Source organism: Oryx dammah, unplaced genomic scaffold (assembly GCF_014754425.2).
Source record: "Oryx dammah isolate SB20612 unplaced genomic scaffold, SCBI_Odam_1.1 HiC_scaffold_26, whole genome shotgun sequence".
NCBI lineage: Eukaryota > Metazoa > Chordata > Mammalia > Artiodactyla > Bovidae > Oryx > Oryx dammah.
This window is the reverse complement of record NW_024070210.1, coordinates 44,673,166-44,699,694: the sequence shown is the minus strand read 5'-3', so window position 1 is coordinate 44,699,694 and position 26,529 is coordinate 44,673,166. Positions and strand designations below refer to the sequence as shown.

The 26,529-nt window shown below is 38.9% G+C and overlaps 1 protein-coding gene across 4 annotated transcripts in view; it reads left to right on the top strand.

The window, feature by feature from the left end:
* The window catches only part of MYO5A (myosin VA), a 198,681-nt gene extending 172,410 nt beyond the window's left edge, over positions 1-26,271 (top strand). For 2 of the 4 annotated variants that reach the window (XM_040226543.1, XM_040226542.1), the window contains 9 exons: positions 3,119-3,212; positions 8,538-8,684; positions 10,708-10,862; positions 12,845-12,934; positions 14,525-14,675; positions 15,821-16,103; positions 17,359-17,533; positions 19,560-19,640; positions 19,916-21,216. In XM_040226543.1, coding sequence (XP_040082477.1) covers positions 3,119-3,212; positions 8,538-8,684; positions 10,708-10,862; positions 12,845-12,934; positions 14,525-14,675; positions 15,821-16,103; positions 17,359-17,533; positions 19,560-19,640; positions 19,916-20,068 — 1,329 coding nt within the window. In that variant the 3' untranslated portion in view covers positions 20,069-21,216. Of the gene's footprint in view, positions 1-1,760; positions 1,836-3,118; positions 3,213-8,537; positions 8,685-10,707; positions 10,863-12,844; positions 12,935-14,524; positions 14,676-15,820; positions 16,104-17,358; positions 17,534-19,559; positions 19,641-19,915 lie in introns of all 4 variants that reach the window. The other 2 variants (XM_040226540.1, XM_040226541.1) reach the window with 2 other exon arrangements.
* Positions 26,272-26,529: the final 258 nt, after the last annotated feature.

Genomic DNA, 26,529 nt, shown 5'->3' with positions numbered 1-26,529 from the left:
TTCCTTGCCAGCTAGATTCTGAGTAATGGCACAAAGTCCAAGTTTTGTTTGTTTTTTTTTTCCTCTTTCTGTCCTTCTTTCTTTTATAGAAAACATTTTCCAAAATATTTCTTTCTCAGCCACAAAATAACTTTTATTACAGATTTCTACTTAGGTTTGATGAACATATTTATTAAATTAAAAGTCACTGAAAAGTTATATTTCCTTTTTTTTTTATTTTTTTGGCGGATGGTGGTGGGGCTTTGCCACATGGCTTACAGGGTTTCAGTTCTCTGACCAGGGAACTCCTAATTCCACATTTCTATATAAAATCTATACTGAAGTGTCAGATTGGTTTTGAGAAAAGCTGTTTAGGGCTAGTGGTAATTGTTTCTTTAATTCAGAATTTTAATAACTTGTGATAAAATAGTTTGGATTTTCTCTGAAGATTTAGCAACCTGAATTATCCATTAGTGATCATTTGCATTACAGGTAGTTTTCTAGTGTCACCTGTTCAACCAATTTTTATATTAGTTGGAAGCAAAACCCAAAGGTATTCTTCTCCCAGCCTGTCCTTCCTTCTGAGGACAGCATGCTGGTGAGACTGTGGCAATGGGAGAGATGGGTGAGGGACTTGAAGTCCAGACTCTTTCCAAAGTGCCTGAAATATCACTGATTTGTGGAGGAAGATCTGAATCATGATGTCATTTTATTACTCACAAGTATATTGTTGCTTAAACTAACAGTGCTTCAGTGCCTAAGAATTGATAAATAAACTCAATAACATAATAATTATTTATTAGCATATAAATTCTGTGCTTTTAAATCATTATCTTAAAATACAAGGTGAAACCATGAAATAAAGATGCTTCTGGGTGGTAGATTCTCAGAGTTGTTTTGCTAAGTTGGTTAAGCATTTCCCTTGCAATCATGTGTGCATTATTACTTTTCTTTTTGATTTTGTATAGCTGATACAAAAATAAATCAATCCCTTCCATATTCTAAGCTGGTGAAACCTAGTTTGAATTTTAGGAAAACTCTTTGTAGGTTCATAGGCTTCTCCTGCCTCACTGATTGCTAATTCAGGAGAATGGATTCAAACGTACCTACAGGGGATGATGCAGTTTTTCACTGTCATTAGGATGTCTTACTTTTGCATTTCTGTTGGAAGCACTTGGGCAGAATATTAAAGCACCGGTGGGCCTGGGCTTTGTGTTCTTTGAAACTCTACCCTGAAAACCCTTCCCACAAACCCTCCCCTACAAACGCAAACACAGAGATGAGTGTTCTGCCTCCTCTAGTGAGCAAACTTCACAGGTTGCCCCAAGCTGCCCTTCAGAGAAGGAAGGCACACAGCTTCTGCCCAGTCCTTCCAACATCAAACAAGAGCTCCAACTTTGCCATTATTCTCACTTTTGTTTGAATTCCCTTCCCCACTCTTGCTGCTGCTGCTGGCAGCAGAGAAAGTGCAGCAGCCTGGGAGCAGGTCAGAGGAGTGAAATAACAGCCTTGTCTGGGGAATATGGACCACAGCTCTGTTTACCTGCTAATATCGCCTATTTCCTCCAAGCATGTGAAAATGTATTTGTGGATATAGAATCAGAATCATCTGTACTAGAAAAGTTAGAGGGCAATGACAGATGTCAAATCAGAGCCGTTTGAGTCTATATATGTAGATTCCTTATCTGTGTTTTTAAATATTTTAAAATTGATTTTGCTGAGATACCATTCCCCTCAAAGACACAGAGAAAAACAAATGTCCATTGTGCCTGTTTTTTCAGTATTTTGAGGAATTATATGCAGATGACCCTAAGAAGTATCAATCATATCGGATTTCACTTTACAAACGGATGATTGTATGTAAAAGAGTGCTTCTCTGTCGTCTTCCTCACTGTTTCTAGCCCTCTATAAGCGAAGAGCACTCTGCCTGCCCTTCCTGGGAGGTCTCTTGAGGAACTTTCACAACACCTGTTTCTACCCACAGCTGTCCTTTAGCCAGTGATGTCGCCTCTCTCCGTGTCCTGCGTCCACTGTCACCTTTGGTTTGTTATTAACACTAGGCTTACAGTGTGATGGAAGCAAAATATGATTTGAAAGGTAAAGTAAAAATCCAAGAAGCACGACTGAACACTGTGAAATGTTAGCAACTGTTCCTTTTGAATCATTGGTCGAATACCTAAATCAGCCCTGTCTAAACTGGAAAAAGAATGAATACTTGTATTTATAAACGCCTTTTAAAATCCATAACCTGAATAACAACCACAAACCTCTTAAATCATTGCTTTATTTCTGCTTGAAGCTCCTGGTTTGCTGTTGCCCACTTTTCTTCTTAAATATTGATTGTTTGTCTCTGCCTGTCATTTGAAAGAATTCTTGATTAGGGAGCCAAGTATCACACCTTTTTTTTTTAACCCCTGCCCATGAATGTACTGCTTTTGTTTTCTCTTTTTGCACAAATTATATGGAATTATCCTCTTTTTTCCCTATAAGCAAAATTATATTACCCAGGAGATTTCTATGGGTGTGTTTTCTAACTGCCACTTAGTCTGTCAACCACTCTGTACTGTTCTCTGTGGTTATTTTTTAACTTACCTTTTAATTCCCGAAACCTCTTAACTTTTCTTAAGTTACAGGACTAGTTTTAGCCTCTCCAAAGGGTGGAACTCATAGAGACAGTGCTTCACACACATAGGTGTCAGTTAAAAACCCCTAAGTGCAACCATCCTTAAAACTTCACACAAAAGTGTGTTCATTCATCAAAATTTACCTTGCTTATTCCCCCTTTAAATGAAAAACTTTCTACTGAAATAGCAGTACGTTTTATGAGCATTTAATTGTTTTGCCCCATGGAGTCTACTGGAGTCTACTCACTCCATAGTGAGCCTGCTGTCCATCACGCTGTAAAGGAGTTATTGCACTGTATATTTTAACATTTGCTTTCATTATAGCTGCCTTTCCTATTGCCTGCCAGTTTTAGCCAGGTGGGGCTCCACCAATGAGCTTTTATGGAGCTTTTATGTAAAACTAACTTTTTATGTAAAACTAAGTACTGTTTCTGTAACTTTGTGTCTGCTTTCCTTCCTGCATTTTAGATGGTTTATTTTGATCTTTCTGTTATATTTCTTATTTTGATCTTTAGGATTTGATGGAACAACTTGAAAAACAAGATAAGACTGTCCGGAAACTGAAGAAACAACTGAAAGTATTTGCCAAAAAAATTGGTGAACTAGAAGGTATTTAAATATGTTTTTATGACAGTTGCTGAACCTTGGTTTTATATACTATACTCGTGGCTTAAGAGTGTGGCTCAATTTGTGTGTGAATATTAGGGACAATAACAAAAATGACTTTAGCAAACCTGGCCTCCGTGGAGTAGAAATTTTCATTGCTGAGTGGGGAAAAAATGGTCTTTTCATGATAGTACTAACTTACAAAGAGAGAATTCATTGAATAAACATCTAATGGCTGTCTTTTGTATGCCAGGCACTGTGCTAGGCAATGTTGGATGTCAGTTAAGGGCATGGATTCTGTAGCCAAGTTTCTTGGGTTTAAATACTGGCTCTTCCACTATTAATCATCTGATACTGGGCAAGTTACTGAACCTGTCTATTCCTCACTATTCCCACCTGTTAAATGGGAATGATAATGATATCTACCTGACATGGTTTGTAATGATTAAATTAATTAATATGTGGAATGAATTTAGTATGGTTCCTGACACATAGTAAATGCTATCTACAACTTATTTTTATTACTGTTATTCTTAGTATTAGGGATACTAAGATGAGTAAGACAGAGTCTGTGTCCTCAAAGAATTTACCATCAAATGGAGAACAAAAAGAGAAGTAAATAAGAAAAAATGAGTTGTAGTTATAAAGGAGATTCTATAAAACAAGATTTATATATGATGATGATGGGAAAACACCTTGAGAAAGAATCAGATATCAGTTTTTATTATATACAAATGATTCTTGTGGGTGAGCGTTTGTTCCTTCAGTAAGTAGGTGCCAGGGATGTAGTAGTGAACAGGGCGAAAGCCACATTGTAAGCTTATCCCAGCAACGATCTCATTGTTCTAGAGATTTGGAGCCCCTCTTTGGAATTGCCTTCAGACCTACGCAAGCTATTACCATTTTGACCAGAAATGACACTGTGCAGTCTGACTACCTATCTATTCTGTCATTGTCACTGAATAATTTTTGCTCTACTCAAAGGGTGAACATTCCCCATCACTGGGAATGTTCAAAAGAATCTGCCATGATTGACTGTCTGGCTTTCATTCCTCCAACATGCCAGGCCTGCCATAACTCTCCCACCTGTTTGATCTTCCTGCTTCTCTTAGTCGAGGCCTGCTTATCCTTTGAGACCAGAGTTATATGTCACATGCTCAAGAGAAGCCTTTCCTGATCATCCAGACCGACCCTACGGCTGTACCCTCTGTGGCACCACAGTTCATCTCCCACCTTTATGGTCTTCACTGTCATGTTTTTAGTAAATTTGCTGTCTGATACTGGCTTCCTCAATGGATTGTGATCTTTTTGAGCATGGTGACCATCTGTTATTTCCCCTTGTTTTCACAGCACCTAGCATATTGTCTGACCTGTCATAATCATTCCATTAGTGTTTGTTGAATGTGTAAATAAGTGTCAGAAATATTTAGAACAGCAATATGGATATTTACTTTGAAGAGGATAATATTCCCTCCCATGTTCAAATACTGAAATATTTGTTTAGATATCAGATAGATTACTGATAGATTAAATCTATAATATTATATATTATATTATTATTATATAATCCTTTAGCATTATGTGATTCATCTATTAAAATTTTGAACCTCCAAATCACATACATGGGCTATAATGTCTATTGGCAGAACTTTAAAAAACCTTTATTCAGAGAACCTTTCTGCACTTAACTCTGCATTAATTATATCATGAGATGATAATTAGACAGCAGAGTATCTGCTTAAAAGAAACTGATTTTAAGGGTATTAACTTATAAAATTATTTTTTAAGCTCCTAATGATTCATTTACCATATGTTAGTAACTTTTGATAAATAGAAAAATCACTTATTTTACATTTTTACTTAGCTTTTTTTGATATGTATATTTTTACTTAAAGGGATACCTGAGAATATTTCATGATGTTAATGATTTTGAGCCATTATCAGTCAGAATTCAACCTCATCAGTTAAACTATCCTGCCAACTGTATTCTTAAATCTATAACGACATTTGAGAAGGCAATTCATAGTTTAAACAAAAAAGACATGATAGTCTTAAAAACTGAGCTCAGTGATACACAGTCTACAGAATAAGATGAAATTGGCTTATGCGTCTTGAGTACTTACTGAGTGCAGTGTCCTTCCCCTCCCCAACGCAGAGCATAAAGGCTACAAGCTCTTCTCACACCTTTGTCTCCTGTTGTCTTATCCCCACGGTGTGTAGAAAACACTGATAACTTTGTATAGCAAAGCACCTTCTAATAGCTAAAAGTTTTCTTCTTTTTTCTAAATATATAATAATGTACTTAAATTCTTCAGGTTGAAAATAGCAAGACTTACCTCCTCCTATGGGCTACACTTAATTAAAGAGACATTTTTAGATACCATCTAAAACTGTTTTTAATGCCAACATGCCTAATTTTAGCAGAAATTATAAATTTAAATCAAGAGTGTTTCAAAGTTTGATGTGCTTTGTGCTATATTTTAATCTAGGAGTGGGTGTTCCATCTCAATTTTCATAAAGTCAGTGAATTTAGACCTAAAAGAATTCTATAAATCAGTTAATTACTTCATAGGAGAACAGAGCTGAGACCCAGAAACGGTTAATTCCAAAGTCTCAGCCACTTAGTGGCCAAAGTGGAACTAGAATCCATGCCTCCTGAGAACCACTGACTTCTCTCCTTTGTGTTGTATTTCTCAACAGAGTCTTTCTTCTTATAGTAATTCATTTGACTGTCTCAGTTAAACCTGAGATCAAGGTCTTCCCTGTACCAAAAGTGAGGGGGGCGGAATCTTCCAATTTCCTTTCTTTCTCTAGGATAAAAAGGTCCAGGAATGTTTTTCTCTCAAGTATAAATAATCTAGATGATAGAAATAGGTCTTGCTTCAGATCTTTCTAGAAAGATGTCTGTATTAGATGGAGCATTGGGCTAAATGACCCCCAGCATCCCTTGAGTCTTTAAAAACTGTGTGGTATTCTGGCTTCTCTCAGGCTTTATATTTTCCTGATACTACATAAGGGTTGACATTTTAATTAATATATGATTTGTTAAATAAATCAAGGTTATGTTGAGCTGATACCTATATTTTATCTGTGAATTTTTGTAAAGACTCTAATCTCTGACAAGAATTCAAAGACAGAGAAAATTTTAATGAAAATGTAGCAAATTTTATCTCTGGCATTTTTGTACAGAACCGAAAATATCTTCTTTAGAGATATATGAAAGGAAAGTGAAGGTTTCTTTTAAAACATGTAATCTCTTAGTTAAAATATTCACTATATTTCATAAATTCTGAGGCGGACAATTTTTCACATTTTAACATCTGAAATTATGATGTTCATTATCGCAGTTGTTAGATTGTAGTTTAATTGGCAATATTTTTCCTTCCTTGGTGTTATATAAAATAATACTATATATCATAATCAAATATGATAAAATTGGTAGGTTTAAAACGTTTTGAGTTATTCAGAGTCCACATATGTGCATTGTTCATAAACTTAATATCAATACGTTGAATCTGTTTCCTTCGTTTCCCCTCCTAGAATTGTTCCTGTGGCTCAAAGCAACTAGTTCATAGATGGCAGGGGTTCTATTGTTTTACATACAGAACATATTCAGGAGCTGTGAGGGCCACTGTATGCTGATTCTGAGATCCCCCTGGTGTTGTGTTTAAACTGTCTCCAGAAGTAATTTATGTAAAACTAAATAGCTTGAATCTCATATCTCTTGTGAAGATGCATGCATTTCCCGCTAGTCCTGTGGTTCCAGACTGTATCATACATCTGAAACACTAGGTTACGGAAGGTGGCCACAGCCCTGAGCTGTCCAGTTACAGTATGATGGTTCTCTAGGTATCATAATATTGATAGACGGTGGTGCTTTTCAGCGCTGATAGCCCCGATGTGTGATGCTGCAGCGTGAGGTGGACGAGGAGTCACCAGGCCCTCTGCCACATGAGCAAGAGCGCTGGCAGGTACTGGTGTTCTCTTTGATAACCTTGTGCTGTCAAACTGGCTTCCCAGAGCTAACACAGGAAATTGCCCAGAGTGACTGGAGAAGCACTACTCAGCAAGATAGAACTTTCTAATGCATCTGATCTGCATTTTGTTTGCCTACAGTCTCTGAACTCAAACTTAATCTGCACTTAAATAGATGTCTTAACTGCTGCTCTTCCTATAGATAAGAGAATTAAAAATGTGCTTGCTAGCATTTAGCTCCACAAACACTGTTGTAGCTCGTGTTCCCTTGCATTTCCCAGATGAGATGAAATTGGAGACTTTTAACCCCGAGTTCTTTTCTCACAGCTGCCATCAACAATGGTGATTAGTTTTAACATCTGAAAGGGTTGTTCACCAGTGGCTGTACATTTTTGGTTGCAACTTTGTGGTAGGATTTTTAACACTTTACTACAAACAAACAAACAAAATGAATAAATTTAGGAAATTATTTTAATATTAAATACAGAGACTTCCCCAGGTGGCCCAATGGTAAAGAATCCTCCTAGTAGTGCGGGAGATATGGGTTCAGTCCCTGGGTCTGGAAGATCCCTTGGAAAAGGAAATGGAAACCCACTCCAGTATTCTTGCCTGGAAAATTCCACAAACAGAGGAGCCTGGCAGACTATAGTCCGTGGGATCACAAAGAGTCAAACACAACTGAACACACACAGACACAAACATATTAAATACAGGTTGTTTTATCTGCTCATGGTTTCTTCAAGGAATGAGGGGTGCCTCTATAGAATATTGAATTTCCTTCTATGAATTAAAATCTAAATATATTTAGACATTTATGATTGATACTGATTAGTTAACTAAGAAGTGAAGTGACGTAAAGTGAAGTAGCTCAGTTGTGTCCGACTCTTTGCGACCCCGTGGACTGTAGCCTACCAGGCTCCTCTGTCCATGGGGATTCTCCAGGCAAGAATACTGGAGTAGGTTGCCATTTCCTTCTCCAGGGGATCTTCCCGACCCAGGGATAAAACCTGGGTCTCCCACGTTGCAGGCAGACTGTAACCTCTGAGCCAGTTAAGCCACTTACTTTGGGGACATTTAATCTTATTACAAAATAAAATGTATTCCAAAGAGATACTTTTGAATCAAGTAAGATTCTTGATGTTGATAGTAATAAGTACTAGTTGTCAGAGTGACAATAACATGTAATTTTACCATCTATCCATCCAGTTTTACCAAAAAAAATTATTTAAAGAAGGGGCAATTAAGTGGCAAATATGGCAAGTTTCTGTTGTTACAGAGTTCACTTAATAGGAACATGAAACCGCTCATCTTTTCTACCTGGAACACATTTTTCTTCTTTTATTTCTAATGAAGTGGGCCAGATGGAGAACATATCGCCAGGACAGATTATTGATGAACCCATTCGTCCAGTCAACATTCCCAGGAAGGAAAAGGATTTCCAAGGAATGCTGGAATACAAGAAGGAGGATGAGCAAAAACTTGTGAAGAACCTGATTCTTGGCAAGTATTTCCTGTGTGACATGAAGGGTCTTTCTGGTACGCGTCAGTGGTGGGAGAGATTAGTCACTCATTTATTACATATTCACACCGGTTTCTTTGGTCAACCTTGCATGCTGTGTGCATTCTGACCCCATCATGGCTGTCAGTCACCCTGCAAGGCCACCAGCGAGGACTGCCTATTAGGGTCACATGAGGTCTTCTCAGCTCCTGTTGCCCGTTATAATAACCCAGGAAGCTTTTGAAAAGTGTTGATGTATGTTCCCCCCTGCAGACCAATTGCATCAGAATGTCTAGAGGAAAGAACCGGGCCATGTCCCTAGATCTTTTTTTTTTTTCCTGTCTCTCAATGGATTCTGACGTGTAGCTAGCTGCAGTTGAACACCACTGCCCTGGGCCATTTAAGTCCCTGAATTTCTCTTGTTCCTTACTTCCCTAGGAAGGTATATGGCTAAATATGTCAGGAAAAACAGTTTAATAGTAGGAAAGGAACAGAATTAAGGAAAAGATTCCAGCAGTGGGAAGAGAGGACTGACTGGACGATGGAGACGGGAATAGAAGAAGCCCGTCAGAGCAGCAGAAGGCCTTTGAGTCTGAGTCTGAGCCCACTGGCTCTGCAAGAAGGCTTTTTAGGGGAGCATGGGAGATAGTTCAGGAGTGTATGCAGCCCATAAGTTGTGAGCTCAAAACACTACAAGCCTCTCCTTTCGGCTTTTGCAGAGCATTCCTCCCCCCAGGTGCCCGGGTGGCAGCAGTGTGATCGGCAGTCGTTTAATGTTCCTAGAGTTCGCAGTGTTAAACTTAGAACTATATATAGGTGCAGAGGCGCTTAGGTTTCAGTGTGATCTTCATTTTGAAAAAATGGTAAGAAGCCACTGATTTTTAAGCATAGAATTTAAAAAATTCATCAATTCAATAAACGTTTGGGGCATTCCTACTGTGTGCTAAGCATTTTCTAGGTATTGGGTAGTGAACAAATTCTCTCTTCTCAAAGAGTATATTCCATGGGGGGGGGAGGAGGTAGATAAAAACAAATAAGGGGGTGAGAAAGATAAACGGTGAAGGCAGGTGTGCAAATTTATATAAAGTTGTTAGGAAGGGCCTCTTTGACGAGGTGATCTCCTTTGGACAGAGACCAAAGGAAGTAAGGAAGCAAGTCCTGCTGATAGCTGAGAAAAGAACATTCCAGACAGAAAGCCTAGGGGTGGGCACATGCCTGGCGTCTTCATCCAGCAACAAGGAGACCCATTTAATGGGGGAGCACAGTGAGCTGGAAAGGGGAGCAGGCCAGATCACACAGCCACGGTGAGGATTTCGGGTTTTACAAATGAGTGAGATGAGAAGCTACTTGGAAGCTTTTCAGAACAAGAGTGACATGATCCGATTACATTTTCTTATAGAATTACTCTGGTTGTTATGTGGAAAGTGTACTACTGAGGAGCAAGGCAGGAGTCAGGGAGACCAGTCGGGAAGCTCTCACTGGGATCCCGGAGAAGATGGTGGCGGCCTAGACTAGGGGAGCTGGTAGAGAAGTAGCAGGATTATTATGGACATGTCTTATGTGTAGAGCCAACAGGATTTGTTAATAGATTAGATGTGTGATGTGAGAAAAGGAAAGAAGACAAAGATGATGACAAGATTTATATCCTGAGAAACTAGAAGGCAGAGACTGCCACTTACTGAGATGGGACAACTCCTGGAAGAGCAGGTTCCATGGGGGATGGGCTTTGTGGGACAGGCCTGAGCAGAGATGTCAAAAGCCACTTGTTACATGAGCCTAGATTCAAAGGAAAAGTCAGGGCAGAAGATAGACATTTGAGAGTTGTCATTGTGTAAGCAACTAAGATTCTCATGTCCCTACAGTCAAGAAATCCTCTACTCTAAAATATGCTTTTTTAAAAACATGACCTATTTACCCTGAATGATTGAACTGTTACATGAGAACTGTGCTTTTATATCTCAAAAAGCATTCCTTATGAAGACTTTCAAAGTTATGTAAGACTGTTTTTCCTCTTTTCTGTTTTAGAGCTGAAGCCACGTGGTGTGGCAGTCAATTTGATTCCAGGGTTACCAGCGTATATCCTGTTTATGTGTGTTCGGCATGCTGACTACCTGAATGATGACCAGAAAGTAAGGTCGTTGCTAACATCGACAATTAACAGCATCAAGAAAGTACTGAAGGTTAGTTCGTGTTCAACAAATCTCTCATAATGAATATTAATGATGACAGGGTATCTACAGAGGTATTTTTCCATCCTTAGACATGAGCTAAGTTGCCAGTTATGGCCACATTTTAGTCTTAACTGATACCTTCCATTATAGGAAATATCCATTATGTAATGTGTCTGTGTGCATTCTTTCAAAACAGGGCTCAGATTGAACAATAATCAAAATTAATTCAATATACTTACATTTAGCTGTGAAGTAAACCAAGTTTCTTCATAGAAATAGTCTGCTTTGAGGTCTGTCTTAGAACTAAATTAAAAATACTTAGTGAAGTTCATATATACAGGGAATATGATGCTATAGTTAAAATAGGTGTTTAAAATATTTAGTGACCGAAGCGACTTAGCAGGAGCAGCACCATTCCATTCATATAAAAAGCTGTCTGATAAAATATTTAAAATTCTCTTCTGACTTTTCTTCCCATTATTCTTCAGCTCACTCCGTAATTTTCCTTGTTACCTGAAATGCCTGGTTTCATGTGAGCAGCAACACATAGATACTAATCAGAGAGGAAACTTGGAAAAGGCAGCGAAGTTACATAATAGAACAGAAAGCCCTACATAACTCAGTAATCACTGAGTCACGTTGCATAATCATCCTTTTGACAACCTAGAAAAACGGTGAACGTTATTCTTAGTTTGAACCATTTTTCAGTGCACAGTTCTGTGGCATTAAGTACATTCATATTGTTGTATAACCGTCACCATCATCATCTCCAGAACTTTTTCATCTTCCCCAGCTGAAACTCTGCACCCATTAAACACTCTCCCCCAGCCCCTAGTCATAACTTTTAATGCCAGTTCTCAGTCCCTACTGCACAGATACTCTATGTGGTTACATTCTGCAGTGGTTACTAAAGTGTGGAGTTTCTAAATATGTTAACATTCAAAAACTGATGAATGTCTTCTGAATGGAGCTCATGTAATTTTTGGTATATTGATGGTATACTGCATTTATTAGACTATGAATTTTACTACTTCTTAAGTTAACGCCTATGAAGACAGCAAAACCAAGTCATGAAGTTTTCTCCCTCTCATCTTAATTACAAGAAGAAGTTTATCTAATTTGACTAATTATTGTACCAGATTGTTTAAAGATTTAAAATGAGTAGCTACTTGGGACTTCCCTGGTGGTTAAGACTTCCACTTTCCAATGGTTAAGAGTTCACCTTCCAATGCAGAGGGTGTGGGTTTGATTCCTGGTCAGGGACCAAAGATCCCACATGCCTTATAGTAGAAAAACCAAAACATAAAACAGAAGCAATATTGTAATGAATTCAATAAAGACTTCAGAAAAAAATAAAATAATTTAAAAATGTAAAAAGTGTAGATTCTTGAACATAGCACTCTTTTGGAATATCCTTCTTTTAAATTGAAGTACATTTGTCTTGTGTCCTGTTTTGATTTAGAGCTGTTGTTTGACATGTGGCCCAGGACTGATGAAAAGCCAGACTGTCCAGTGCTCTGCACAGGACTCCCTCCATCCCATGTCTGATTCGCTCCTCAGAAATTGTATCTTAATCACTGACAAGATTTTTAACCTAATCTGGGTTTTAGTGCTTCACAGTGCTTGTGATTCTCTTTTGTACCTTTAGTCCTTTCTTATTCCCTTCAGTAACCCCCAGGGAAGTAAGTTTGGGTAAGCTAGACTTGGTAAATTGTTTTCTGCCTAAAGGGACTAGTAAGCTAATATCAACGGAATGAATGGGCATCACTTTCTAATGGCAAGAAAACAGGTGCCAAGCAAGGTAACAACTAATGAATTCAGTGGTTGAATTCTGTAGCAGCAACATGAGGCTTTACAACGGTAATGTGACTGATTTTTATAATTGTTGTTAATGGTAAGTGAACGAAACGGGCCTTCTAGTAGCGATTCAGTTTTTTCAGGCTTTTGTTTCCATAAGGAAAATACTAATTTAGGCTTATTCTCTCTTTTAGAAAAGAGGTGATGATTTTGAAACCGTCTCCTTTTGGCTTTCCAACACATGCCGATTTTTGCACTGTTTAAAGCAGTACAGTGGAGAAGAGGTGAGAAAACCTTGGTTATAAAACTGGCATGCTATACTTTGTCTGAACTTTTTAAGGAAAAAATTTAAAGCACAAAATGTTTAGTCACTTGTTAATTTAGAAACCTGAATTCAGAAGTGGCTTGACAGCTTATAGGTCTATTTGACATTCATTATTTATGAAACTGACTTGGGAAGTGGTGTAGTTTCTTCTCTCTGAGAGTTTGTATTATGAGAAAGCACAGCAGAAATAAAATGAGCATTGGTCATTGAATAGTTATCGCACTGAAACTTTTTGTTAAGATGTGAAAATGGGGTTTTCAAGGATTGATATATGGAGCTGTTTAAAGAAATGAATCAACTTTAGCTTTCTATAATACATTAAAAGTGATCATGTTAAAAGATATCTCAAGACTTTTTCAAAAATATATTTTGCTTTTGCTTATAGTGATGTGTTCATCAGTTAGTTAATAGACTTCCTGTTTCAAAACTACATATTTATAATTATTATTTATTAATGGCTACATAGTATATATCAGACAGCACCCACTATATATTATGTTGTTTAATTCTTACATCTCTTTGAGGTCGGAATTCTAACCCAGTTTTACAGAGGAAGAAACTAAGGCTCAAGCAGTTCATCACTTTGCCTATGTCCTCTCAGCCATAAGGAGCTGAGCTAGGATTTTAGGTCTGCCCACCTTCAAGAGCTTGTGCTCGTAAATGCTGCCCTTCATGCCTCCCCATCCTTTGCTGTCAGGACAGGCAGAGAAGCTGAGTAGTGGCCACTTTCTGAGCACTCACAGGCTTGGAGCAGAAGACTATCCTGGCAAATGATGGGAAATACAGTATGAATAAGACATGGCCCCTGAGCAGGTGGGACTGACAGACCAGAATCCCCCAGAGGGCCTGTTAACTGCCCTGTCAGTCCCCAGTTCTAGACCATGTTGTCAAGTAAGTTGTAGAGAGGCAGATGCTTGAGTGTGGCCAGAATCCATCACTTAGGCAAAAGTACCTGCCTGTACAGTTGGCTTTCCATGTTAACCACATACCATCAAAAGATTCCGTTCTAAGCTTGGACTGAGAAGCCTGTATGAATACCATAAAATACAATTAAGGAAAATTTTTTATTTATTCACCAAGTCTCTGTAGAAATGACCAGTTTTAAGAAAATTATATATGTCTTTCAGGTTCGGAATTTATAAATAAGACTCTATTTAGTGAACTGAAGTTAAGAAATTGGTGTTTTACATAATTTAGTGTTTGGCAGTAAACCAGCTGTTTCATAAGTGAAAACACTCATTATTATTTTTTTTTTTTCAAATTGAGTTCCCCTATCTCATTTCATTGACATTGCTGGTGGAAAGGCTTAAATGCTAGACTGCCAAGTTTAGATATTATTCAAACGCTAGTAAGAAGTGGAAGCAGGGATGTGATAGAAACAAACACGCAGAATTTGGGAAGGATTATCCTGGCACTTATATGGAGGTTGGATGGGAACTCTTAGGAGAAAGGTAAAAAAGAGCATGAGGATGTTGATCAAATGAGAGAGTTAAACAGACAGGAGACATTTTATTTCATGTATGTCATTAACTCTGCATTATGGCTCTAGGGCTTTATGAAACACAACACCTCTCGCCAGAATGAACACTGCCTCACCAATTTTGACTTGGCTGAGTACCGGCAGGTGCTCAGTGACTTAGCAATTCAGATCTACCAGCAGCTCGTGCGGGTGTTAGAGAACATCCTTCAGCCAATGATCGGTAAGTCCAGGGCATTGCTGACACCCAGGTCTGTCTTGTGGCACGTGTGTCAGAGCATGTATTCACGTGGAGAAGGTAAAGTAGTAAGACGCAGTCTCAAAATTAGCTGAGGAATCTCAGAACCGCAGCCATGACTAACTGGGGCACATCAAAATCCCTGCTTCTACGTGATGGAAATGGCAGGATCTATTAACAGTTTCCCTCTCTAATGTGTAATGCCTCTCACTTAAGATTGGGTTATGCTTTATATCCAGCAACAGACCTCAGACCTTGTCCAGTTTGCAAAAACAAAAATACTTGAAATTTTCATCAAGGGCACTACTGCAGAGAACTTTCTAGGGACCCAACTAAAACTAAAGAGTCTAAGAAGGGTTTGCAGATTACCTGATAGGCTATAGTAACAGGGCTGGAAAGGTACCACGGCAACAAAAACAGGTCTCAGACACTCCATGCTGAGTCGTTCATCTCATGGCCCCAGTAGAATTATTAAAGGCAATTTGGTTTAAAGTTGCAGTTTCTCTTGGATGAGCAACTGATCAGCATGTGTGTCTATGTATATGAGATTCCATGTACCTCTCTTTATATGTGTGCATTCACTCTGGGTATGTATGTACGTATTATGCTACCTATATTCCTTTGGAAAGTGTAGCAGGTGTGAAATTGGAATTAGAGGGCATGTAAAAATTGCAGGCTGCTGATTTTGTGCGAAAACTCAGGGCAAGGAAGGGCCCAGCTCTCCAGCCCCATGTGGCTGCTCTCTCCCAAGACCACTGCCTGGTCTCCTGCTTTTCTTACTACTTGATTTGTTTGCTTCTGAGGCTCGATACTACTGGAGAATACTTATCTTCTCCCTAATTGCCTCTCTCTTAAAAACCTCTCTCTCAAAAATCCTCCCAAGAAACTTTACACATGTGCTATTAAGACTACTGTTTCATATTCTTGAAAATAATCCATTAAAATTTGATGGTAAATTTTTACATTTAAGGATAATTATTTTATTAAATTTAAAATCCAGATGCCTTTTTACTTGTAGTTCCTCTCCCCTCTAGTTTGATGCTCAAATCATTTTCCTAAGTTGTGTGTGTGTGCGTGTGCGTGTGTTTCCATCAGAATCTTCTTCTCTGACGTATGAACTTCTCCCTTAGTCTCCGGAATGCTGGAGCATGAAACCATTCAGGGTGTCTCTGGGGTGAAGCCCACAGGGCTAAGAAAGCGAACCTCCAGCATCGCTGACGAGGGCACCTACACACTGGACTCCATCCTGCGGCAGCTCAACGCCTTCCACTCGGTCATGTGTCAGCACGGCATGGACCCCGAACTGGTCAAGCAGGTGGTCAAGCAGACATTCTACATCGTGGGGGCCGTCACCCTGAACAACCTCCTCTTGCGGAAAGACATGTGCTCCTGGAGTAAAGGCATGCAGATCAGGTGAGCGCGCTCCAACGCCCGCCATGGCCCTCTCGGGCTGCCTAACTGTGTGCTGGGCCGCACGGGAGGCCCGGGCCCCTGACGTCTGAAACCCCCCAGGTGAGCAGGAAGGGCAGACGAGGCATGGAGCCGCTTCCTCCTGCCTGCCTGAACTTCCTCCACTGTCACTCGTGGTTGCTCCCAGCATGCCTTCAGCCACTGCTTGTTGGAACCCAGCTCCATGTAAAGTTAACCCATTTGAGGGAGTAAATCTTTTACTGATATTTGAAGTATACCCCTCTCAGTTTTAAGAAAAGCTCCACTCAGTTCTGTCCAACTGCTCCTTAGCATTACCTTATTAACATAATAGAATTATTTTTTGGCAAATAATTCATTTTAAAACAGCTAGAAAATTCACCAAGAGAGGGGGAAAATATTTCTCCTTATAAAAGTCTATAGTTACTCAATCTTAGGAAATTTGACCTTCTTTCCAAATTTTCCATTCTGACTCATGTTCACTGTAGACAGCAGTCAGAAGGTAATGCCTTCCACTCAAGTCATTGAATTTATTTCTCTGCAAGCTCTGTTCATACCTATGAAGCCCCTCTTTGCCTGATTACGAAGTCCTGACTGTGGATGCATTTATCTGACTCCTGTTTTGCAAACCACTGTCACTTGATTGGCCACCTCTTAAAAACTCAGCATCTGCCTAGTTTCTGTGTCTCTCTCCATATTTTCTGTTTGCCTGTTCCTCTGCCCCCACTTGCCCTTCTTGCCTACATCCCTAAACTTCCTCAGGCCACTACCTCCATCATCCAGGCTCTTCTCTGAAAAGGGTCAGAGCACAGGGTCTAGATGGGGATCTTATTATGTCCACTAGCTTGGAGTTTGACGTAGAAACAGAGTAATTAGAGGATTATCAATTCTCTCCTCTCAAGTTGTAAAAAGCTGGAAGATGTTTTCTGCTCTGCTGTTTAATAAGGACACAACCATACTATGTGTTCTATTTTTTTTAAGCACACTTTATTTTATAACTTGCTATTATGGCTTCATTTCTGTCTTCCATTAAAGAGAATTATAGTCTCTAGAATAATACTCACTCATATAATTATGATTATAAACCTAATTATTTATAGTGATAAATTTTTAAGCACAGCTAATGATTTAAAAAACAGAATTCAACTGAAATTCCTAACAAAGCCATGCACAGAAAAATTAAGACATTTATGATAACATTCGGTAAATTTGCATCCCCCTCAACCCTTTTTTGACATAGGTACAATGTCAGTCAACTAGAAGAATGGCTGCGTGACAAGAATTTGATGAACAGTGGGGCTAAGGAAACCCTGGAGCCTCTCATTCAGGCTGCTCAGCTTTTGCAAGTGAAAAAGAAAACAGATGATGACGCAGAAGCCATTTGTTCCATGTGCAATGCTTTAACTACTGCCCAGGTAAGGCAACTTTCCCTAATATAAAATTCATCAAAGGTAACATTTAGGGAAGTCACAAAGGCTTCTAGCTATTGCTCTTGTCTCTGAGCTAACTTCATCTGTGTCAGAGATGATATATATCAATACTGTAGATTTTGAAGACAGGTGATTTTACCACAAGGTATATTTCAGTATTGTCACACTCATGCACATACAACATTCAGTAAATATTTATCCATTCTCTACACTGTTCTGTGTAACGTTCCAGCCACTCAGATAAAACCAGGAACAAGGCAAGTTTCTGTTTTTATGGGGTATACATTCTATATATCCTATGGACCTTGAACTCCAAAGAGTCTTGTATATTATTTGATAATTGAATGATTTTTTAGACTTATCTATTTAAGACAGATAATTCTTTTTTAATTGAAATGTAGTTGATGTATAATATGATGTTAGTCTCAGGTATACTACTCAGCAGTTTGACATTTGTATACATTATGAAATGATAACCATGAAAAGTCTAGCAACTATATGTCCCCATATAAGATTATTATATTATAAATCATATTTCTTATATTGTAGATTGTATCCTCATGCTTTATTTACTTTATAACTAGAGGTTTGTACCTCTTAATCCCTTCATCTATTTTGAACACCCCATGTCCCTCGCCTCTGGCAACCAACTGTTTGTTCTCAGTATCACTTAAGTTGTCCCAGAGGTCTCTTAAAACCATCCTTATTTCATTTTTTTTTTCTATAAAGTTTCAGTGATTTGATTTACACTACTGTCTTCCATCTCACATTCCCTCCCTTGTATCATTTAGTCTACTGTTGATGCCTTCCAGTCTTTTTTTATTTCAGTTATTGTATTATTCAGCTTTTTCTGGTTCTGTATATTTTCTAACTCTTTGTGAATTCATCCCTATTTCCCCTGAGTACAGTGAGCATCTTTATGATCATAAGCTTGTACTCTTTATCAGGTAGATTGCTCATCTCCACTTCATTTAGTACTTCTGAGGTTATGTCTCATCCCTTTGGTTGAAACATATTCCTGTCTTCTCATTCCCCGCCCCCCTTTCTTCTTCTTTTGTTCTATGCATTAAGTGAGCTGGTTATATTTCCCAATCTTAAAGAAGCGGCCTTATGTAGGAAGCATCCTGTGGAGCTCAGAAGCATGCTGCCCTCTGGTCGCCAGAGTTCTGTGCCCATGGGTACCCCCTGTGTGGGCTGTATAGGCCCTTCTGTTGTGATAGGGCCACAGTCGTTCTACTGTGGGCTCCCTAGTGGGCAGGGTTGGCCCCTGGCCTGGTCGGCTGCCCCACCCTGCTCCCTTTGGTTTCTGCTGGTCCCTTTGGTGGGACCAGCTCCTAGCACAGCTGGCCACAGGGCTAGGGAAACCCAGGGCTGGTGCTAGCCCCTTGGTAGGTGGTTAAGCCCTGAGCACTAATAAGCTAGTGGGAGGACTCCAGATGTTGCTGAGGATCAATAGTTAACCATTCAGGGAAAGTCTTGAATTTGAGGCAGTGAAAGATGGGAAGGGCATTGGAGGACAGTGGCCACAGCATGAGGCAAGGCATAGGCATAAACATGCCCGCTTTTCTTTTGCCTAGTTATTTTTGTGCTGACTTTTGGATTTTTTAAAAATGTTCATCACTTATCTCAAAACACAGAAATCTTACATAGGCCTTACACATAGAATATATATAGAAAGTAATTAGCTGAATACTCAGGACACTGATAACTGTTGTTACTTTGAGAGAATGAGAGCATGAGAGTGGGAGTACTTTTACTTTTCATGATTTTTCAAATTTATATTGCTTCTTAAAATGTACAGATATTATATAATACGCTCTTATTATAAAAATTTAAATAATAAAGATAAATGTGCCTTCAGAACAGCTCCCTCTCCCATCTTGTCCTAACCAAGCCCTGAGTAGAATTGAAAGCAATAGGCAAAGATCCTTCTCTTTTTCCTGATTAGAAGTACCTGGAATGTATGTATTTGATAATATGGTAAAAATTTTGATCATTTTATTTCTCCCAGATTGTCAAAGTGTTGAATTTGTATACACCGGTTAATGAGTTTGAAGAAAGAGTTTCTGTGTCATTTATTCGTACTATACAGGTAAGATCTCCTAGGCTTCCTTTTGCTTCAGTTTACCAACACAGTTATTTGGATGGAAATTTTATAATTTATTGAAGGATAATGCAGTTTTTGTTATATTATTGTATCATTTTCATAGTGCATTAATTTTTTGATAATAACTTATTGAGGAAATGAAGTGATTTTAAAACAAATATAAACATTTGTCATTCACTGAGGGTTTTTGGTAGAATTTTGTCTAAAAAAATAAGTTTATAGATTCAAAGATTGATGTTCTGGTTTTTTTTTTTCCTCAGATGCGTTTACGAGACAGGAAAGACTCTCCTCAACTACTCATGGATGCAAAACACATCTTTCCTGTCACCTTTCCTTTTAACCCCTCTTCCCTTGCGCTAGAAACCATCCAGATTCCAGCCAGCCTGGGCCTGGGATTCATATCACGGGTCTGAAAGTGATATCAAGGCAAATATTGACAATACATTTCTTGCCTGAAATAAGAACCCATTATTTCAAGTGAGCTACTAAAAACACATTTTAAACGATAGTACTTATTATCTCCCAAATAAGGGATTATTGACTAGAACTGCCCCTAGAATACTTTTCATCATCTTGGAAAGAAAGATAGGTTCCTTTGTGCCGTGTTACCTTCATAACAACACTTGTCCTTGGTCAGTTAGGTGTCTGCCATTGACGTGCAGGTGAATGATGGAAGAAAAGAAAAAAAAATGTGTCTTCAGCTGCCAGCATTTATTTTAAATCCTTATCACTGCATCTAAATGATATAAAAAACCTGAATTCCAGATATGAATATGAGCTGTTGTTAAGAAGGCACCATCAAGGAACCTCCTGTGTGCTAACCAGAAGAACTGAAAGAAAAATCACCACTGAGTACATATCATACCAGCTTAGGAATCAATTATGTTGATAATGTCAGACTGGAACAAACAAATAAACTGACATTATGTAAAGTAACTGGATAAGTAGCTCCCTTCTATGTGTCACTATGATGTAGAGATATTAAGAGAATGTTGGTTTGCTTAGAGCATGGAAGTCCATTTGTACTGTAGTTTACTGAGCATTTTAAATTGCTGCTACATACTATGTTCTTTAAAATGTAAGCGATATTCATATTAGGCACTACAACAATAAGCTTCTCTTTTATCAACTCTGTTTACAGTCCAATCAGATTAGTTTTAACTGGATTACATGCACATATTTACAGATTCACCTGCACAGGTAGCAGACACTGGGAAGTCATGTAGTAATATGACACAACGTTTGACATTTAGGGATAGGACTAGGCAAAGTGGTTATTGTTGGTGTCATTTATTCAGGATGTGTTATATTGATGTGCTCATTAACTTTCCCTGCGTGATATCACATCAGGGTACAGTGTTCTGTGAAGTGACTTATTTTTGGTTACCAGATCTGATTCCTGCAGTGCATATTTTCAACCCTGACAGGTTTTCTTTCTTCTTAATTTATTAAGAATTAATCTCAGTATCTAGAGAGGATTGTCAGAATATTCATGATTCAGGTCTTGAAATCTTGATTCTTTTATAAATTATGCAAAAGAAAGTATGTAATAAATAATTGATTCCATTTTTTAGGCTTTGCAACTTCTATAAATGTTCTCAGTACCACTAGATATTTTAAAGAGCATCATATTAGAAATACTTTGACCTGTATAAAAATATAAGGAGATTGCTGAATTTTACAGATGACTTGGTTTAATAAGACCCAGATTCTATAAGTTTTCATTCATACATTCTAAGTAAACATATTCTCCATTTGTCCCACAAATCTTAAACAATAAATGTTTCAGATTGTACAAAAGCAAATTCTTAGCTTTCTCTAGAAACTCTGGTTCAGAATTACAATCGTAGATTTGTATAAATTAACTGTTAGATAATCTATAAAATATGTGCAATATTATTAATGGAAGTAAAACATTTTCAAATCAATGATAAAGATTGTTATTAAAAGATAAATACTGTCTGTTAACTTATTTGAGCCTCAAATTCCTCATTTATACAGTAAGAGTGTTAGACAGCCAGTTCCTAAGGTCCCTTCCACTTCTGAAGTTCTCTCCTTGGAGTGCTTGGACCACAGAGAAGTGAGCTTCAGGTATTCGGTAAGGTTAGCCTAGTGTTTGGAGCATGTTAATTTTGAGGGATTAATAAAATGTAAAATCATAGGTTTATGAAGCTATAATTTTCCTTAAATGTGCATGATTTATATTCATGCTTTTAGAAATTTAGTTCAGGTAATTTTTATTGAATTGTGTACTGCTGTATTCAGATTGGATACATTTATTCATTTGCAAAATCAAGCAAAAATGCTACTTCGGATTCTCTCAATTTTCCCGGATGTCAATGTGGTTTTCAATAACTTGTTAGTACTGAATGTGTCAGAGTCTAAGAACATAGATGGGACTTGGGTGGGAGAGATGTCCCCTCAAATGCCACTGTGATTGTAGGCTCCCCTGCTGAAACCTGGAAATCCTCCCAGGTCCTTTCCCAGGTCAGTCCTGTGTAGCATGTTCCATGCACACCCTGAGTCATGTCGGGTCTTCAGGCTCACGCTCTAGCTTCCACTGCCACTGAAGCCCTTGTCTTTCCCACAGACAGCTTGTATCCTGAGGCATGTCTAGTCTGGGCCTTTCTCTCTCTCCTGTCTCCCATCTTTCTGCTACAAAGAGCCTCTATTCTACACCCAAGCCACAGGCTCTCCTGTTCAGGGATGGCCGCACAAAGATTATGCTGTTTCAGGGCTCCAGCTTCCTCCAGGGCCTCTCCAGAACCCCAGATGGGGCTCTGAATTAATTTCTCTTAGTGGCCTGAAGATCTTTAGTCACAACAGAAATACCTTACAACCACAGAACTCCAAATCCTGGTAAGTCATTCTGTGTCCTAGTTTCTTGGACATTCAACAATATTCTGCTGACTGTGGATATCCTTGGCCTCTCTGAGGGCTTCTCACCTTTCCGTCTGTCCATTCACACTTTATTACCCAGCCTCGAACCTCTGCCAGCCCTCCCCACCATCCATCCGCTCACCTATCCGTTCATTCTTTCCCTTCCTTCAGCCATGTCAGGTACCCCCTCAACTGTCTGCTCACCTGCTCTGACTATGTTGAAGGCTGTGGGCGGAGTCAGTCTTAAGTTGTTCCGTCGACCTGCCTGAGGACTTCCCTTCAGGCCAATTTTTACATGAGTTCTTACTGTTCTCGCTTCCCTGCAGTACTTCTTAGTATTACCATTAATACGCTTATTCATAATTCCAACATGACACACTATAGGAACTCAAAGAAAGAATTCGTTGAGAAAACAATTCACTGACTCAATAGCCACTTCTCAATAGTCTCTCCCCCTACTCACCTTACATGGAGACTGAGCTCACACCTTGGAAAGCAAACCTGAAAACGTAGAAGCAGTCCCCCTTCTTGAACCTTCTCTCAGGTTAAGGTTTTGCTCTGCCTGAGAGAAACTATAATGAAGGGGAAAGATGAGCATGGGGTGAAATCCATGACGTGTAGCTTCATGGTTCCTTCCCAAGTTGTGGAAATTCCCCGTGCACCTGATACTTCTTTCCTCGATTGCAAAAGTACAAAAATATGTATTCCAAAGCCAGCTGAGAGGAGATTTGGGGGTTTGGGTCAGTTTGTCTTGTTTGCTTTATTTCATTCCTTTCAATGGATAATTGAAAGTTGCCTCTTTCTGGGTAAGTGATTATGTATAATATAGATCAAAGCTTTTAGTAACAGTTTAATAATTTATTTGATTAGAATTTCAGTATAGTGGTGGTTGTGAGAAATGTCTTCCCTGGTAAACCCTAGGTGAAGGGGCGCTTGGCACCATCCTGAGATGTCCTCATATTCTCTGTCTCTCTCTTTTTCTCTTCCACACATACACAGCCTTCAGTAACTTCAACTGTTTAACATAAAACAAAGGAAAAATGTCACCCTTGAAGGTGGCCCTTCAGCCCTCCTAGTGAAAGGGCATGTAGAAACAGCACCTTGTGTCTGGCCATGCTTGACTCCAGCTCACGTGCTCTGGTACCTCATTGTGTCCTCACAGCAGCCCTGGAAGGTAGGAGGGGCGCTACGGCCATCCTTGTGTGTATGAACACTTGAGACAGAGATAAGGCCAGTGGCTTGCCTAACTGAGGCTGCCTAGGTTGCCTAAGCTGTGCCATCATCCCACACTCAGCAGTGGCAGTGAGAGCACTTGTGGGGCGGGAGACTTGAGAAAGTCCCCAGGTTCCATTTTGTCCCTCCTGGTACCCGTGGGCTGCCCTGGCCCAGCACAAGGTGCTCTTTTTCTCTATCAGAGTTGGCTACTGCCTATGGGAGGTGAATAAACGCTGAGAACCAAGTTCTTGATGCTGATCACGGGGGGTGCCTTGTGCTTTCCTTCTTGTCATAGTTACCAGCTGTAACTGGGCTTCCCTTGTGGCCCAGCTGGTAAAGAATCTGCCTGCAGTGTGGGAGACCTGGTTTGGGTAGATCCCCTGGATAAGAGAAAGGGTACCCACTCCAGTATTCTGGCCTGGAGAATTCCATGGACTGTATAGTCCATGGGGTTGCAAAAAGTCGGACATGATTGAGTGACTTTCACTTTCACCAACTATAACTATGTTTGGCTTTTGTAATAGATCAGTGCCCCACCCCCACCCCCCAGAGGGTGCAGGACTCTGTTCTGGTCATTATTTAGTAGCAGGCTTTCCCAGCCTGACAGGAAATGGAGAGAGCCTCCCAACAGTTAAAAAGAAGGTCACTGTCAACACACAGCCCTCAAAGTCACTATGAGAGCCACCAGGTAAGCTAGCTGAGCAGCCTGGAGAGAACCTGTGGGGACAGGCCAAGTTCCTGGGTCCCTTCTGAGGGAGGGCTGTCTACCAGGCAGGCCATACACAAGCCTTTGTGTGTTTGAACATGGCAGTGTGTGCATGCTGCCAGTGTTGGCTTTGGAGCCAAGAGGTTAGGGAGGCACTGTGCATGCACAAGGGCATTGATTTCTTCTCAGGCTGTGCTGTGAGGGCCACCTTAACCCCCACTCCTTTCCCTCCTAGAGCTGCCTTAAGTTCTCCGGAACTCCTCCTCTGTAAGGGGAAGTCTTGCCTGGAAAGGTATCTTGCCCTGTTTCTCAAGGTGTGAGGGTGTGGGTGGGCGTGGCCTCCTTTCTTCCGTCCCATTTTGCATGACTCTCCCCTTCCGTTCCTTCTTCCTTTGCTCTCATTTCCAAACAGGTATTGGAACTCTGAGGCAGCAACAACCTCAGAGCCAATGAAATGTAATCTTAGAGAGTGTTTCCTGAGTTTGGGGGGCTCTGTGTTACAAGTAAGCAAATGAACATATGAAAGAAATACAGAGATAATTTAGATTCTTGGTAATTCTTAAATGGCTTGTTTCCCACTGAAGTGACATTTTCTTAGGCTAAAGGGTATAATTGTAAAACCTTTCATGGACATTCATTAAAAATTTTTTTAAGAACTCTTTACCCATATCAAAACTGGAGTGAAAATAGGAAACAGTGCTATAATTCTAATTCATTGTATTACCCTAAATTAAGTCAAACTGAGGTTACAATAGATGTCTCAATAGATCAGAAACTGGAAAGCACTATGTAAAATATCTGCCAAAATACATTTTATACATTTTTTATTTTATAATTTGGTCTAGTTAAAATGCTCATTAGCTCAATTTAATGGGTGTTACTAGATTCATTAAGATGTCTAAATATGAATACCATTTCCTTAGTATTGTAATGTTGCTTGAAATATTTAACAGAAAACATTTCTTTTTAGAAAAATGTTTTTTGAATTGAAGTTTGTATGTACAATTCAATGCTTAGTAGGTCAGTATACATTTTCATGACATTTTTCAGAGTCAATAGTTTTAAATATCTTATTGTTATTATATGTTATAAAAACTTAGCCTACATTTCAGGCTCTCTACAACACTTGAGGCATTTAATTTTTCCAACATATGCTGAATTTTTCCTTCAAATGTGGATATATGTGTTATAATTTATGATCCCAATTGTGAATTTTTGTGGAACCCAGGAGTTATGTTGATTTTCTTATGTCCTTGGAGAATTTAAGTTGCTCTAACAGTGTTGCATAGAAATGAGCTTATGACATTTAATATATTGTATTTTAATTACTAACTTCAATTGTCAACTTACTGTGAAATGGATAACTACCATGGCATTGAACATTGCAGTTTTTCTTTTTCCTTGTTGGTCTAGAAAAGGAATTCTACTTTGACCTACATGGAAAAACATGATCTAGTTAATCTTTGAAAAGTTCTTAGGTGAAATATTCCTCCATGAAAAAGGAAGCAAAAGTGCTGAGAAGTGAAAGGCATTATCAAACAACACTAGTTTTAAACTAAACCCACCCCAGCATATCTCACATGAAGTTTTTAAAAATAAGTTAATAATGCACCTCATGTCAACAAAAGCCTTTGAAACATGGGTTTTCACTAGATATCACCTAGTGCTAAGATGAAAACCAAAACAATATCAGATAGACATTTATGCTCTAAATTTGTAGTTGTCTGATGTTGTACTTAGTAAATATGTGTCATTAATGCTGTATTCGCCTAGCTATTAAAAAAATTGTTCAAATAAAGATATGGATGTAAAGGATTTTTGTTAGTGTCATAAATAAACCCACATCACATATACCAACATAGATCACATTTGGGGCCATGAAACACACCTTTAAAATTTAAAAGACTAACACTAAAAATCAATGACAGAAAGACAGCTGGAAAATCCCCAAATACCTGGAGATTAAACAACTTCTAAATAAAACATGGGTCAAAGAAGAAATCTAGAGAAATTTTAAAATATTTTGAACTAAATATTAGTGAAAATACAGGTTAAAAATAAATCTATATACAA